Source organism: Ovis canadensis, chromosome 2 (assembly GCF_042477335.2).
Source record: "Ovis canadensis isolate MfBH-ARS-UI-01 breed Bighorn chromosome 2, ARS-UI_OviCan_v2, whole genome shotgun sequence".
NCBI classification, from domain to species: domain Eukaryota; kingdom Metazoa; phylum Chordata; class Mammalia; order Artiodactyla; family Bovidae; genus Ovis; species Ovis canadensis.
In genome coordinates this window covers 86,844,898-86,857,082 of record NC_091246.1, presented here as the reverse complement: position 1 = coordinate 86,857,082, position 12,185 = coordinate 86,844,898, and the positions used below count along the sequence as shown (strand labels likewise).

Sequence of the window (12,185 nt, the reverse complement as noted above, 5' to 3'; positions counted from 1 at the left end):
CCAACAACAAATACACAAGTCTAAGAAACTACTTCATGCATCTTTGCATTTTCTTTAGCATCTTTGCTGGTTTCAAATATTACCAGATAGTTTACCAAAGTATCAAGGATAAGGCAGGATTTCTACCCTTATGATTATTTTAAAGTAAGACACAAGGTGTTCAGTCTCGAACTGGGTTAGATGCCAACCTGCCTGGTGATGCTAGAGCTAGCAGTTCCTTCTAGAACACAGGCCAACACCCTCATTTTACAGATAAAGAAATCGAAGGTTAAGGGCCTTGACTAAAATGACACATCTAGTTAGGGACAGAGCCAGGACTGGAAGCTGCATGTTAACCCTCTCTCCCCTAGCATGTCTATTAGGCCCTCTTTCCAGTTCTCCCTTGAGTTTCTTTTTGGGCTGATGACTCTGTTAGAACAGGTCACTGTAAGGCAGGTCATTCTGACACCATGGTTTTCAACCCAGCTGCATAATGTAATCACTTGGGAGCTTTATAAGCCCCAGTGTTCCACCTTATCATCATATACCCCTCAAGGACCTTGATGCAATTCAGCTAGGGTGGGAGCCTGGCCCCAGGAGTATCTAGAGCTCTCATAGGCAATCCTAACATGCAGCCACCTCTGAGAAGGCCTGCCCCTGGAGGAAGGCATTTGGGGAATAAAACTGGCTCATAATTAACACAAGGTTTTGCAAGGGTTTTTCTGGGCTCCAATCTAAGCAGGTGTTCCCTGTTGAAAATCTTTATCACTTCTTAGCCTAGTCTCTGTCTGTCAGGTTCCACTGGGCTCTGGGCCCTTCTTAGCCCTCATTCTTGGTCCTTGCTCATCCTCTAAAAGTCCACCAATGCAATCAAAATGATCATTAAAACAGAAATCTGAAAACAAGTTTCAGAAACTGTTAACTAAAAGCAAAGGAAGGAAATCCCCCGATTTGGACAAGTCTCCATAAGCAAAACAGAGGAAAGGGAGGCTATCTGGCGATAATTCCGGCCAAGAGTACTTGGGCATTTTCCCAGAATTACCCAAGTAATCCTGTGAAAAGCAAATCTATGTAGGCTAAATTATGTACAAACTGCCTAAATCATGAGTTTTAATCAAAAGTTACCTGACTCTGGAAATCCTGAAAGCCAAGGACACCACATGCATCACGGGGTATGAATGACCCCCGCCCCCTTCCCCAAAGCAGCTCTCTCCAGGGTCTTTGCTGTAATAAACCAGAGCCAAGCCAACTGTGAATTAGACACCCTTCCAGGGCTCTTCTGCTCTGCCTCGGGCCAGAGCCCACCCGGTCAAGAGAACTCAGTTCCTATAACCCATCTGGCTTGGGAGAAAACTCCGGGAGTATGTGAAGGGGGTGTGGCGAGGGCGAGTCCCCCTGCACCAGCCACCACGACCACCTATTCTCCACTGCAGAGCGTCATGGAGCCCACCTGGTCTGCCATCCACACACCATACAACCGCCCCCAACTCTACCGGACGCGGGTGGCCCTAAGGTGACAATGTCAGAAGTTTACTGGGCCCGAGAAAGGACAGAAATGAGGAGTGTCCCAGCGTCCGAGCCTTCCCAGAGCCGCCTCAGCCTCCGCCAGAAAAGAGAGAAGGGATTCCTTGAAGAACTGACTGTCCAGAAGGGTTGCCGGGGGCGCGGGCTCCCTGGGACAGGGCCGCACCCAGACTCAGGCGCCACCTCTTCGCCTCGACTCTACCCAGCTGGAGGCAGGACCAGGGCGTGGCGGGAAGCCGGGACGCGGCCCCAGGAGGCTGGGCAGAGACTCAGCTCAGGGGCTGATACCGCCAGCTCCGGGATCGCGGCGAGGGGCCGCCTTAGCTCCAACCCCGCGCCACCTGTCCCAGCTCGGGTGGCAGCGCAACCCTAGGACAGTCCCTGACCAGAGCGAGCGCGCCCCGAGCTATTTAGCACTTCCCGCAGTGGCACAGCCTAAGAGAAAGTTATCAGGAGGGGGAGGGGACACAAGACGCGCAAACTGCCCTACCTGTCCGGCGACGCAGAGCAGGCACCAGGTACCTCCGAGGATGCGGGCCAGGAGCCCCGAGCGCTGGGGCGCAGCCAGCCGGGCCATGGTCCCCCAGCGTGGAGGGAGGGGAATCCTAGGCGAGCCCCCACCCTGCAAGCGGTAGCCGCGTCCCGCGTGGGCTCCGGGGCTCCGCGTCGGCGGGCTGACGCGGGATGTGAGCCTGCGGGGCAGAGCTGAGCTGGGGCGGCCGCGCGTGCTCCGAGCCTCCCTGCGGCCGTGGAGCCGGCGGCTTTGAATGGGAGCGCGTGCGCTGGGGGTGGGGGCGTTATTTGTGAATGTGCTGCTTGTCTTGGCTCCGGATGGTTCGCGCTCCCCCTTCCCCCCCACCCCCAGCACCCCCTCCGGCTCCTGCTCCTCCCCTCCTGTGTCAGCCCAACGAAGGCGGGGAGCGCAGACACCCAGCCGCCCCGGCAGCGACCGCTGTGCGCGTTTCGGGAAACCCGAGCGGAGCTAGGCGCTGGTTCTATTTATTTATTCTTTTTAAAGGCGGGGGGAGTCTTGCGCGGCACACCTTGCTCACGTTGGGAATGCCTCCCTGCCCGTCCTGGGAGCGTGCGGGATGAGAAGCTAAGGCTTTCCCCGGATGCTGGCGCTTTCCCGGGACGAGACCGAGAGCCAGTACGCCTTCCCTGGAGCTCGGCGCGCTTCAACCGCCCTGGGAACCACGCAAGACCTTCAGGGAGTGGGGAAGAGTTTGTGTGTGGGGTGGCTGGGGTGAGTTTCTAAATCTCAAGACCCCACACAATGATTTGGGGAACCAAACTCTGGGCGCGCAGAGAGATTCTCCCGTGGAGTTAATTTGTTTGGCATCCTGGGTCTGGGGTCCCCGACACCTAGGTAGGGACACAGAGACTCAGGAGCCGGCATTACACATAGGGAGCCCAAGAAACGGGTTGAGTGAGAATGAATTTGCTTGCTATCTTCTTGTATGGATGGATTTCTGAGGGGCAAGCCAGGACCCCCCCTTCTCCAGTGTGGGCAGCACTCTTAAAGACTCGAGGCTTCCAAGCTTTCTTCCAGCAAAAAACAAAGGTCTTGCCTTTTTGAAGTTCTTTGCCACTGAGACCCAGGCTCATCTATTCCTGAAAACCTGAGGCTCCAGGGCCAGCCTTCCAAAGCATCTTTATAAGAAATCAAGTCCCCCACCCTTCTTCTAACCATCTTCCAGGCCACTCCACCCCTCTCAAACCTTGGCAGTGAGCTAGCAGAGGCGGAGGGCTGGCCCCACTTCAGTGAACTCCGTATGATAAGAGGATTCAGCCCAGTGCTGGTGAAATAACTTCTCTGAAGTTCCCACGTGTGCCCATTGGGATGAACCCTGCATAAGATGTCGATGGGGCCATACTCCTCAGCAACTATTCATCAGTCCACATACTCCAAAAGCCAAGCACTGTGCTTAAACATTGTAGCTCATCAGTGATCTGGAAGATTCAGATCTCGCCCATGTTAGTTGCCTAAACAGACCAGACACAGACCGCAGACAATGAGAGGCACAGTCCTCCAGGCAGAAGTGCCCATAGGAAGTGAATGTTACATGTGCCAGCAGGAGCATTTGTGCCCAGAATAGTGGGAGTTTGTTCTTGTATATGGTAAAGGAGCTAGTTATGTGTATATTTGAGTACCCAAGGCGCAAAATAAAAAAAAATAAGAAGTAGAAAAAATTTTTCATTTGAGTTTAGAATCCCAGAAAGTCAGAGCTGGAAGGCCCAAATCTTTAGAAAATTTTTAAAAGGAATTTGGGGCCAGGTTTTCAACTTGAATTGATAAAGAGTCATGTATGGATGTGAGAATTGGACTATAAAGAAAGCTGAGCACTGAAGAATTGATGCTTTTGAACTGTAGTGTTGAAGAAGACTCTTGAGAATCCCTTGGACAGCAAGGAGATCCAACCAGTCCATCCTAAAGGAGATCAGTCCTGAATGTTGATTGGAAGGACTGATGCTAAAGTTGAACCTCCAATACTTTGGCCACCTCATGCGAAGAACTGACTCATTTGAAAAGACCCTGTTGCTGGGAAAGATTGAAGGCAGGAGGAGAAGGGGACAACAGAGGATGAGATGGCATCACCGACTCAATGGACATGAGTTTGAGTAAACTCCGGGAGTTGGTGATGGACAGGGAGGCCTGGTATGCTACAGTCCATGGGGTCACAGAGTCAGACACGACTGAGCTACTGAACTAACCAACTACATACCTAAACCCCAACGAGCTTGGCCATCTAGTTCCATAGCCACATTTTTATTTTTAAATGGGTGAAGAGACTAAAGTGGTTACATGTAGCGCATCCTCTGTTAGTTTGCTTGGTTATTGTCTTTCTCCCCTGTTAGAGTGAGGCTTTGCACAAGTCACTTAAGAGGCAGCTGAATTTATTCCTATCTTAATGTGGTGAGGGAGGGGTGAGCTTCTATTTCTTGAACAAGGAGGTAACAGAAGGATCAGAGGTTTAAAGTTAAATAATAAGGCAGTAAAGTATAGGGTAAAAAGGTGGTAGAAAGTCCAAAAGGAGGGAGACCAGCTAAGAAGATGCTGCCTTAAACCAGACATGAGATGATGAAGGCTTCCATTACTGGAGATGCATTCCAGCTCCTGGAGAACAAAGTGTGTTCAGAAAGCCAGATAGAGAAGGAAAGCATTATTTGTTCTATATAACCTAAGTAGATGGTATATACACTTAGAGCACCACCATACCAGAGGTCCAAGTCCAGATCCTTGAGCCCAGACTCAAATGTTAACAGATAGCCTGATTCTGTTGACTGATTCCTGCTCAAAAAATCTTACAAGGGGAAGGAATAGGGAGTTTGGGATGGATATGTACACACTGCTATATTTAAAATGGATAACCAACTCTGCACAGTGTTATGCGGCTGCCTGGACGGGAGGGGAGTTGGAGGAAAATGGATATATGTACCTATATGGCTAAATCCTTTCCCTGTTCACCTGAAACTATCACAAGTGTTTGTTAGTTGGCTATACCCCAAAACAAAATAAAAAGTTTTTTAAAAATCTGTAGGTCCTTAGATTATTTTCCAATCCATAAACATTGATAGTTTAAGAAATAACTGAATGAAATGGAACAAAGTATTCTCAGTATCCGCTGAAGATCAGGTTTCCTTGATACTGCATAAAATATAGGGAGGATGCTTTAAAACAGATGTTTTTCCTTAACAACTTAATGACCTCAGTGTAACACAGGAACTAAAAATGTCGCATTCTTCAGGTACTAGAATACACATGGAGTATTAGAAGACCCCAGCCACCATTAATACTTCTTCATCTCACTCCAGTCCTAGTCCTTCCAGAGCCTCTGCTCTGGACCACAGGGCCTTTCATTGGAGGCTTGCAGCAGATGTGTTTTGGCATCACAAGTCAGAGCTCTTAAAGAATCATTTTATTGGAACATTACTGGAATATTAGAAGACTTGATTCTAAGCTTGACTCTGGGTCTGCCTGTTGATGTCAGGGCACTGCTACTCCACTGACTCCTCACTATGCCCCAATCCTTTCTTCATCCATGTCTTTTCTTCTGTACCTTTTCATCGAGCATACTTCCCCCTAACCCCACTCCTGGGGCCCATCATTTCAATAACACTCTTTCAATACCCTACACACCCTTGCTTCTTGGTCCTGCCCTCCAGGAGCCCAGCACTGCAGGGGAAAGCCACAGAATAGAGCAAATAAATGTTAGTTACCAGAGCACCATCTTCACCCACCTCAAACGGACCCTCAGCATTGCCCATCAATCCTCCTGGTCCATTCACTCTTTTTCTCTTTCATTGCCTACAATGACTATTTCAAACGTTCCCCAAAACCTTCAGTTCCTCCTTTATCTCCTCCCTTTCTACAGATAATGCAGAGCTCCAACTTTACGGAGAAAACTGCATGAGTTGAATGGGAACAACTTCCAAGTTTACCTTTTCCCACCAAATCTACTTATACCCACAAGATCCTCTCGTTTCCTCTCTTAGTCAGTCCCTCCACAGGGCTCTGGGTCTAGTCACTCCTTACCTTCAACTAGCGAGGAAACTCACTACAAACGTTCCCTCTTTTCCACTGTATGTTCAGCAACCCCCTGTACACTCTCTCCAACTTTCCAATACTCAAACTTGGTCCAGCCTCTACCATATATAAATAGAGAAACGAATTACTCTCCTTCAACAACCTGAGATCTTTGCTTCATAACCGTACTTCTGGCGGGTTCCATTTATGCCCTTTCTTGTTTTCTCCCTATTTGATCATCAGTCCATTCCAGTCAGAACTCACCACCATCACTCTAGAAAAATGGAACCTGCTCCAGTCACCAGTTATTTTCATGTGGTTATGTCCAATGAACATCGACTGGTCCTCTATCCTACTTGTCCTTGTGAAACCAAAGGAATGTGGATCATTCCTTCATTCTTGGCTGTTCCTCAGACACTGGTGTGCTGCTCCTAGGAATGTATCTTTCATTCATTCCTAACCCTTCCCTCCCAGTCTCCTTCTCCAGTATAACTCATTGCAAGTCCCTCCCATGTCTGGGCTGGATTCCTTAATTATATGCACTCGTGTATCTGTGTTATTTTTCTTCATATAAAATTTATTCTGGTTTATAACTGTACTTTTACTAATGTGATCAGTTGACCAAAATGTGTCTTTCCTTCTATTAGGTGGTAAATTCTAAGCAGTTCATCACTGTGATTCCAATGCTTATCCAGTTCAAATGCTCCTAATACATCATGTCTGACAAAAATTGAAATCTGTTGACTTAATTAATAAATGAATACACTCTTTCAGTTTATTTATCATTTAAGTTTTAGTTTATTCATTATTTAAGTTTCAGCTGTCCTGGAAACTTAGCCATCAAGTGAGACACAAACTGAAAGTCCTTGAGGACAAAGGTTGTATACTATTCACCTTTATCCTAGAACCAATGTAAGTCCTAAAAACATAGCAGGTACTCAGAAAAGAAAAAGTCAAGTTGACTAAGTGAGTGGGCAAAATTCACTAACGAAATGGAATGCCTCTTTATATAAATTTTTAGGCAAACTCCAAACAAAGATCCACAAGCCATATAATTCTTGAAGTGATAATAAAACATTCCAACAACCCTTCCTGCTTTTAAAAAATAAAATGAAGTTTGGTACCAAGCCAGTTGTGTTCCTTATCATCACCTTGAAGTTTCCCCAATTAGGAGGAAACAGAAATAAAATAACATAAACAATATATATAGAAAGTCCACAATACAAAAATTATATACCTTCTTAAAATAAAAAGCATATGATAAAAGCAAATTCAGTAAATACTTAGAAGCAGGAGGAATCAAGAGGCACACCTTCTGTCACCTGCAGTTAAGATTTATCTAAATTATTTCTTGTTAGTATATCATGTACATTATAAAATATTCACCAAGAAAGGAATTTTCTGATAACTGGCTCAAATCCTCACTCATTCCCCTCTTGGTCTCTAACTAGCTGGAAATGCTCTTCTTGTCAGGCTTTATTTGCCTCGGTAGACAAGCAAAACACAGAGCAAAGCTGTTCAGTCAAGCAAAATGTTCATTTTTGACAAGTTGAATGTCGCACACTTGGTTCTAGGAAAATATACATACCTGAATTATACTAGAAGTCTTCTCACTTGAGTGAAGCTGTTTCAACAATATTCCAGTCCATAGAGACATGTGGCTTCAACTATTACAGACTGTTAAATTATGTGCATAATAAAAAAATGATAGGAAACATAAAGTAGTATGTTTATATCTCACAGAAATGACTCAAAACTATATTTCAAGAAAGTAAACACTGGAAAGCAGCGGTTTTACTGACTCTGCCCCAATTTCATCTCTGTTCTAATTTTGTCTTTTATATGAACACACAGATTTTTTTAAAAATTTTGGCTACTCTATTTCTGTGTTTTTAAATTATAGGCATAAAGATTAGCTGGAACTAGAGTTAGATGAATTAACATGCAAATCGACATATTTAAGATTATTTCTGCTTCCTTCTAAGGGAAAAACGCAGTGTCTCATGAGGGTTATAACTTATCAGCAGACTTATCTTTCCATTCTATAACACTGAGTTACTGGGGAGTGTTTGTGGTCCCAATGATTTTCTGGCATCCATATGACTGCATTCATGATACTGTGTTGGTAATGCTCATACTTAATCTCTTGATGTTGGCTTGCCGGAGTCTCAAATATAAAATGTGACAGCATTTGTTTTTCTTACCACATAAAAAATGACATCACAAACTGTTAAGAGGTTAAACCATATATTATGGCTTCATTTCAGAGTCACCGTTTGCGTCATATGACTGCCCAACAGGGACCGAATCTAACACACTTAACATTCCTGCGTCTAATAACACATATAAGCTCCTCTGGGTGAGGCCCATTGGGTGTGGTTTTATCACACAGAAAATCTTATATAATAATAGCCTTTTCACAAAATTGTCATTCTTTCTCCATGTTGAAGGATTTGTCCAAATAACACAGCAAAGGACAGCAGAGATTATAAAGAAATCAAGAAGTTGCATTTAGAAACACACATTTTCATTCCATTCATCTTCTCTGGAGAATTCAGATACTGTTTACCTGAACTTGGCAACAATTTTTCCGTAAGTCCGCTAGTCTGTCAACAATGATATTCAGTTTCTGTTTTGTACAAGCCGTTATGAAAATACGTAAAATACGTGACCCTTGTTCTGTCAAAATTCATAATTAAAGCTTGCAAAATACATTTATGAAAGAAATTTCCATCCCCCGAATATCTATTCTCCCATTTTTTTTCTTAAGCCCTTTGAAAGAATTATATCCTATCACAGTCATTTTTGTATCCTTAATTCCTACCACACAGCAGGCACTCAATAAATGTTTGATGAACTGCACTGAACACTTATTTTAAAACCCCAGAGTGGGAACTGCAAGGACATACCCTGATTCTACATTTATGACTAGCTTCCCAAAGCCCCTGTCAGAGTATGTCAATGAGCAGAATCCTTATTTCTCTGAAGTCCTGACACAGCACGCTTTGAGATGCAACTTCCACTATCATATAGAAAGTACCAGTGGTTAGTATGTGTTGCGTTACTCACTCAGTCGTGTCCAACTCTTTGCAACCCCATGAACTGTAACCTGCCAGGTTCGTCTGTCCAGGCAAGAAGTCTCCAGGCAAGAATACTGGGTTACCATTCCCTTCTCCAGGGGATCTTCCTGACCCGGAGATAGAACCTGGGTCTCCCACACTGCAGGCAGATTCTTTGCTATCTGAGACACCAGGGAAACCCCCAGTGGTTTAGTAGGTAGTTGTCAAGTCAACCAACTCAACATTTTGTTATAGGAGTTTGCCCTATATATAAAAGAATGCCTTTTAAAAAATGCAAGCCATCTGTGTGTTTTGGTATATTTTGCTTCATTGCAACATCAGCCCAGTATCTGTCCATGTTCTCTTTACTTCCATGCACACCGGGCATACCAGAAAGTTGGTAAATGAAATACAGTACTTCTTTCAAACCCAGCGTCTGACGTTCCTTGATGGTGTCACAGACCTCCAAAATAAGTCCCAGGTGCTGGGGATTTTTTTTGTCTTACAAGAGCACCTTAGCAAACACAGCAAAAGCAAAGTAATGTCACTGATGTACTAAGCAACATTCCACTTTTCAGCCATTGCCTATGACTTGGTATTAAGAGTTTCTGCTTATTATAATCATCTTTTGTTTTTAACTTGAAATCAGTGTCTAAACTAAAGGAAAATGGACCTCTTTCTTTTGAAGTAAGTTATCCTCAGTTTAACTAGAGGCATGTATAGAAGGCAGTGTGTAAGTTATACCTCCGTTTAATGAGAATGCACGAAAACAAAGAATTTTGTTCGCTTCTCACTAATGAATTAGCAAAATAATTTCTAGTAAAATAATTTGAAAGCAACTATTCCTTTTCATTCTCAATTGTGTGTGTGTATTAGTCATGTCTAACTCTTTGTGACCCATAATTACTGACAGACACATTTCTACCTGTTCTAACTGCTCCAACAGTCTTACCTGCTGCTCTTCCTATTCTAAGATTCAACTAACAAGGATCTCAGTATCCACTGGGAAGAATGTGAACATAAAATTTGAAGTATGGCTTATAGTTTTTTCTGAACTGAATACACTGGCAAAAGAAAGGTATTGGCAGGAAAATGAAATTCAGCCAAATCAAAGAGATTTTTGGCAACGATAAAATGAACATGTTTTAGAAGATACTGATCTTTGCTTATAAGATTAAATGAGCTAAAGCTTGTGAAAGTGCTTTGTAAATTGTGAAGCACTATTAAAAACACTTTAAATCATTATTTAGTGGTACACTGCTATGTTCCAGAAGAATTTAAGCCAGCTTGTAAAGATACATGTTTAAAAAATATGTCAAGATATCTAATTAAATGTAGGTGAGAACATTCACATTCTCAGGGGATGAGGGTCAGGGTGGGATTATTGGCATAGTTCAGGTTCTACTCTGTTTTTCAACACTGTTTGAGTACTGTTACTTAGAGCATGAATTAACTTCATAATTAAATAAAATAATAAAGATATTTCCACTTGGAAAAAAAATAGATGAGAAAGAAAAACAAGGATATGGCCTTAAAATGGAACCAAGGATAAAGTTAATACAAATGCACATTCCGTAAAGAGCTATAGCCACAGTTTTGGCTCTCAACTTGCAGGCAGTCATGAAACCTGATAAATTACAGTGCCCATATGGGGAAAAAAGGAAAGAAATCAAACTAGCTACATAGACAAAGTACTACAGGCCTTGACAAAATTCAGAAAAGATCCAGCGTTCTTTTTTATCCTGCCTCATCTAATTTTATCACATATGCCCTTGGGTTTTTCAGCACAGAGTTCTTAGTAGAACATGATACACTAATATACTTGATAGAGGAAATTATTGTGGGGATTCAGAGTGTCTACTTCCTGGAGCAAAATTTCTTGACCATGTTTTTTCCTCTTTAACTTGCATATTTAAACTTTTCAAAGATAAGACGTAAAGATGGGACACAGCAAGAAATTTAGAACGAAGTTTGGAGAAGGTAAGGTAAGTAAGAAATGCAAGTTGTTACCTTGAACCATGGCAGGTAATGGAGGGAAGGAATAGGCCTCTTCCCAGGCCTCATTTGGGCTTTCCACGACATTCAGCCTCAGAGGTATACATGGGAATCCCACAGCTGTCATGAATCAGGATCAAGGGATGGGTAACTGTTGTAACAGCGAAATCCTCACATCTCAATGGTACAACACTACAGCTGTTAAAGATGAATAGGTTAAAATTGGCCAATTGAATGGTGGCTGGAATATACGAAAAATCCCTTCAGAAAGTCAAGGGAATGTTAAAAAAAAAATACATATTGTCATTAAAAGCAAGGAATACTGATTCCATTTGGAGCTGAAAGTCAGAAGTGGTCCAAAATTGACAATGACCTAAGAAGAGTCTCCAAGAAACTTTAATTGACCTTCCTTCTCCCAGGACTAGGTTAAGCCTCTAGCCAGGTGTTTCCACTCAACTCACTCTCCTCCTCCTACGCTGCCCCTATCTTGCATGGATCCCACACATTATTGTAATGGTTGTATCCTTCTCTGACCCCTAACTAGGCTGTTAGCCTCCAAGAGAGTAAGAATTGTACCTTCTCACCTTGCATCCCCCGCCAGTGCTCAGAAGAGTACCTGGCATGCAGTGGTGCCTATCTGTATTCACGGAAGCAAGGGATGGAGGGAAGAAGCGGAGAGAGAAGCACATGAGCTCAGAAAGTTGCTAAACTTCAGAAGATAAAGTCGAGCTGAAATCCTTCCGTTGTAGAAGAAAGTAAATGAATTAGAAAGTAAATCACAGAAATGTGATGAATCTAAATTTTTAAGTGCCTTTCTGCTGGGGGGGAGGGAGTGGAAGGACACACTAGATTTCATTTTTGCTTTTGAGCCTTTCTCTTCGTGCTATTAGATGAAAAGAACATTAACATCTAGGGAAGGAACACATTAGAAGTAAATTGCCAATCTTGATTTATTTAACTATAATATGTAAAACTTTACTTTGGGAGTAAGTGCTATTTGTACTTGATTCCATCCTTTCAAAAGCATTAAAAAAAAAAAAAAGAAATTTGTGAGCAAATATGCAGAGCAAACAGCACCTTCTGAAATTCCTGTGCCTTGG

General features: G+C 43.4%; 1 protein-coding gene across 2 annotated transcripts in view; it reads right to left on the bottom strand.

Moving 5' to 3' along the window:
- The window catches only part of ADAMTSL1 (ADAMTS like 1), a 1,110,365-nt gene extending 1,107,907 nt beyond the window's left edge, over positions 1-2,458 (bottom strand). For both annotated transcript variants that reach the window (XM_069576633.1, XM_069576634.1), the window contains exon 1: positions 1,994-2,458. In XM_069576633.1, the coding sequence (XP_069432734.1) occupies positions 1,994-2,080 (87 nt within the window). In that variant the 5' untranslated portion in view covers positions 2,081-2,458. The remainder of the gene's footprint in view (positions 1-1,993) is intronic.
- Between the last annotated feature and the right edge of the window lie 9,727 nt (positions 2,459-12,185).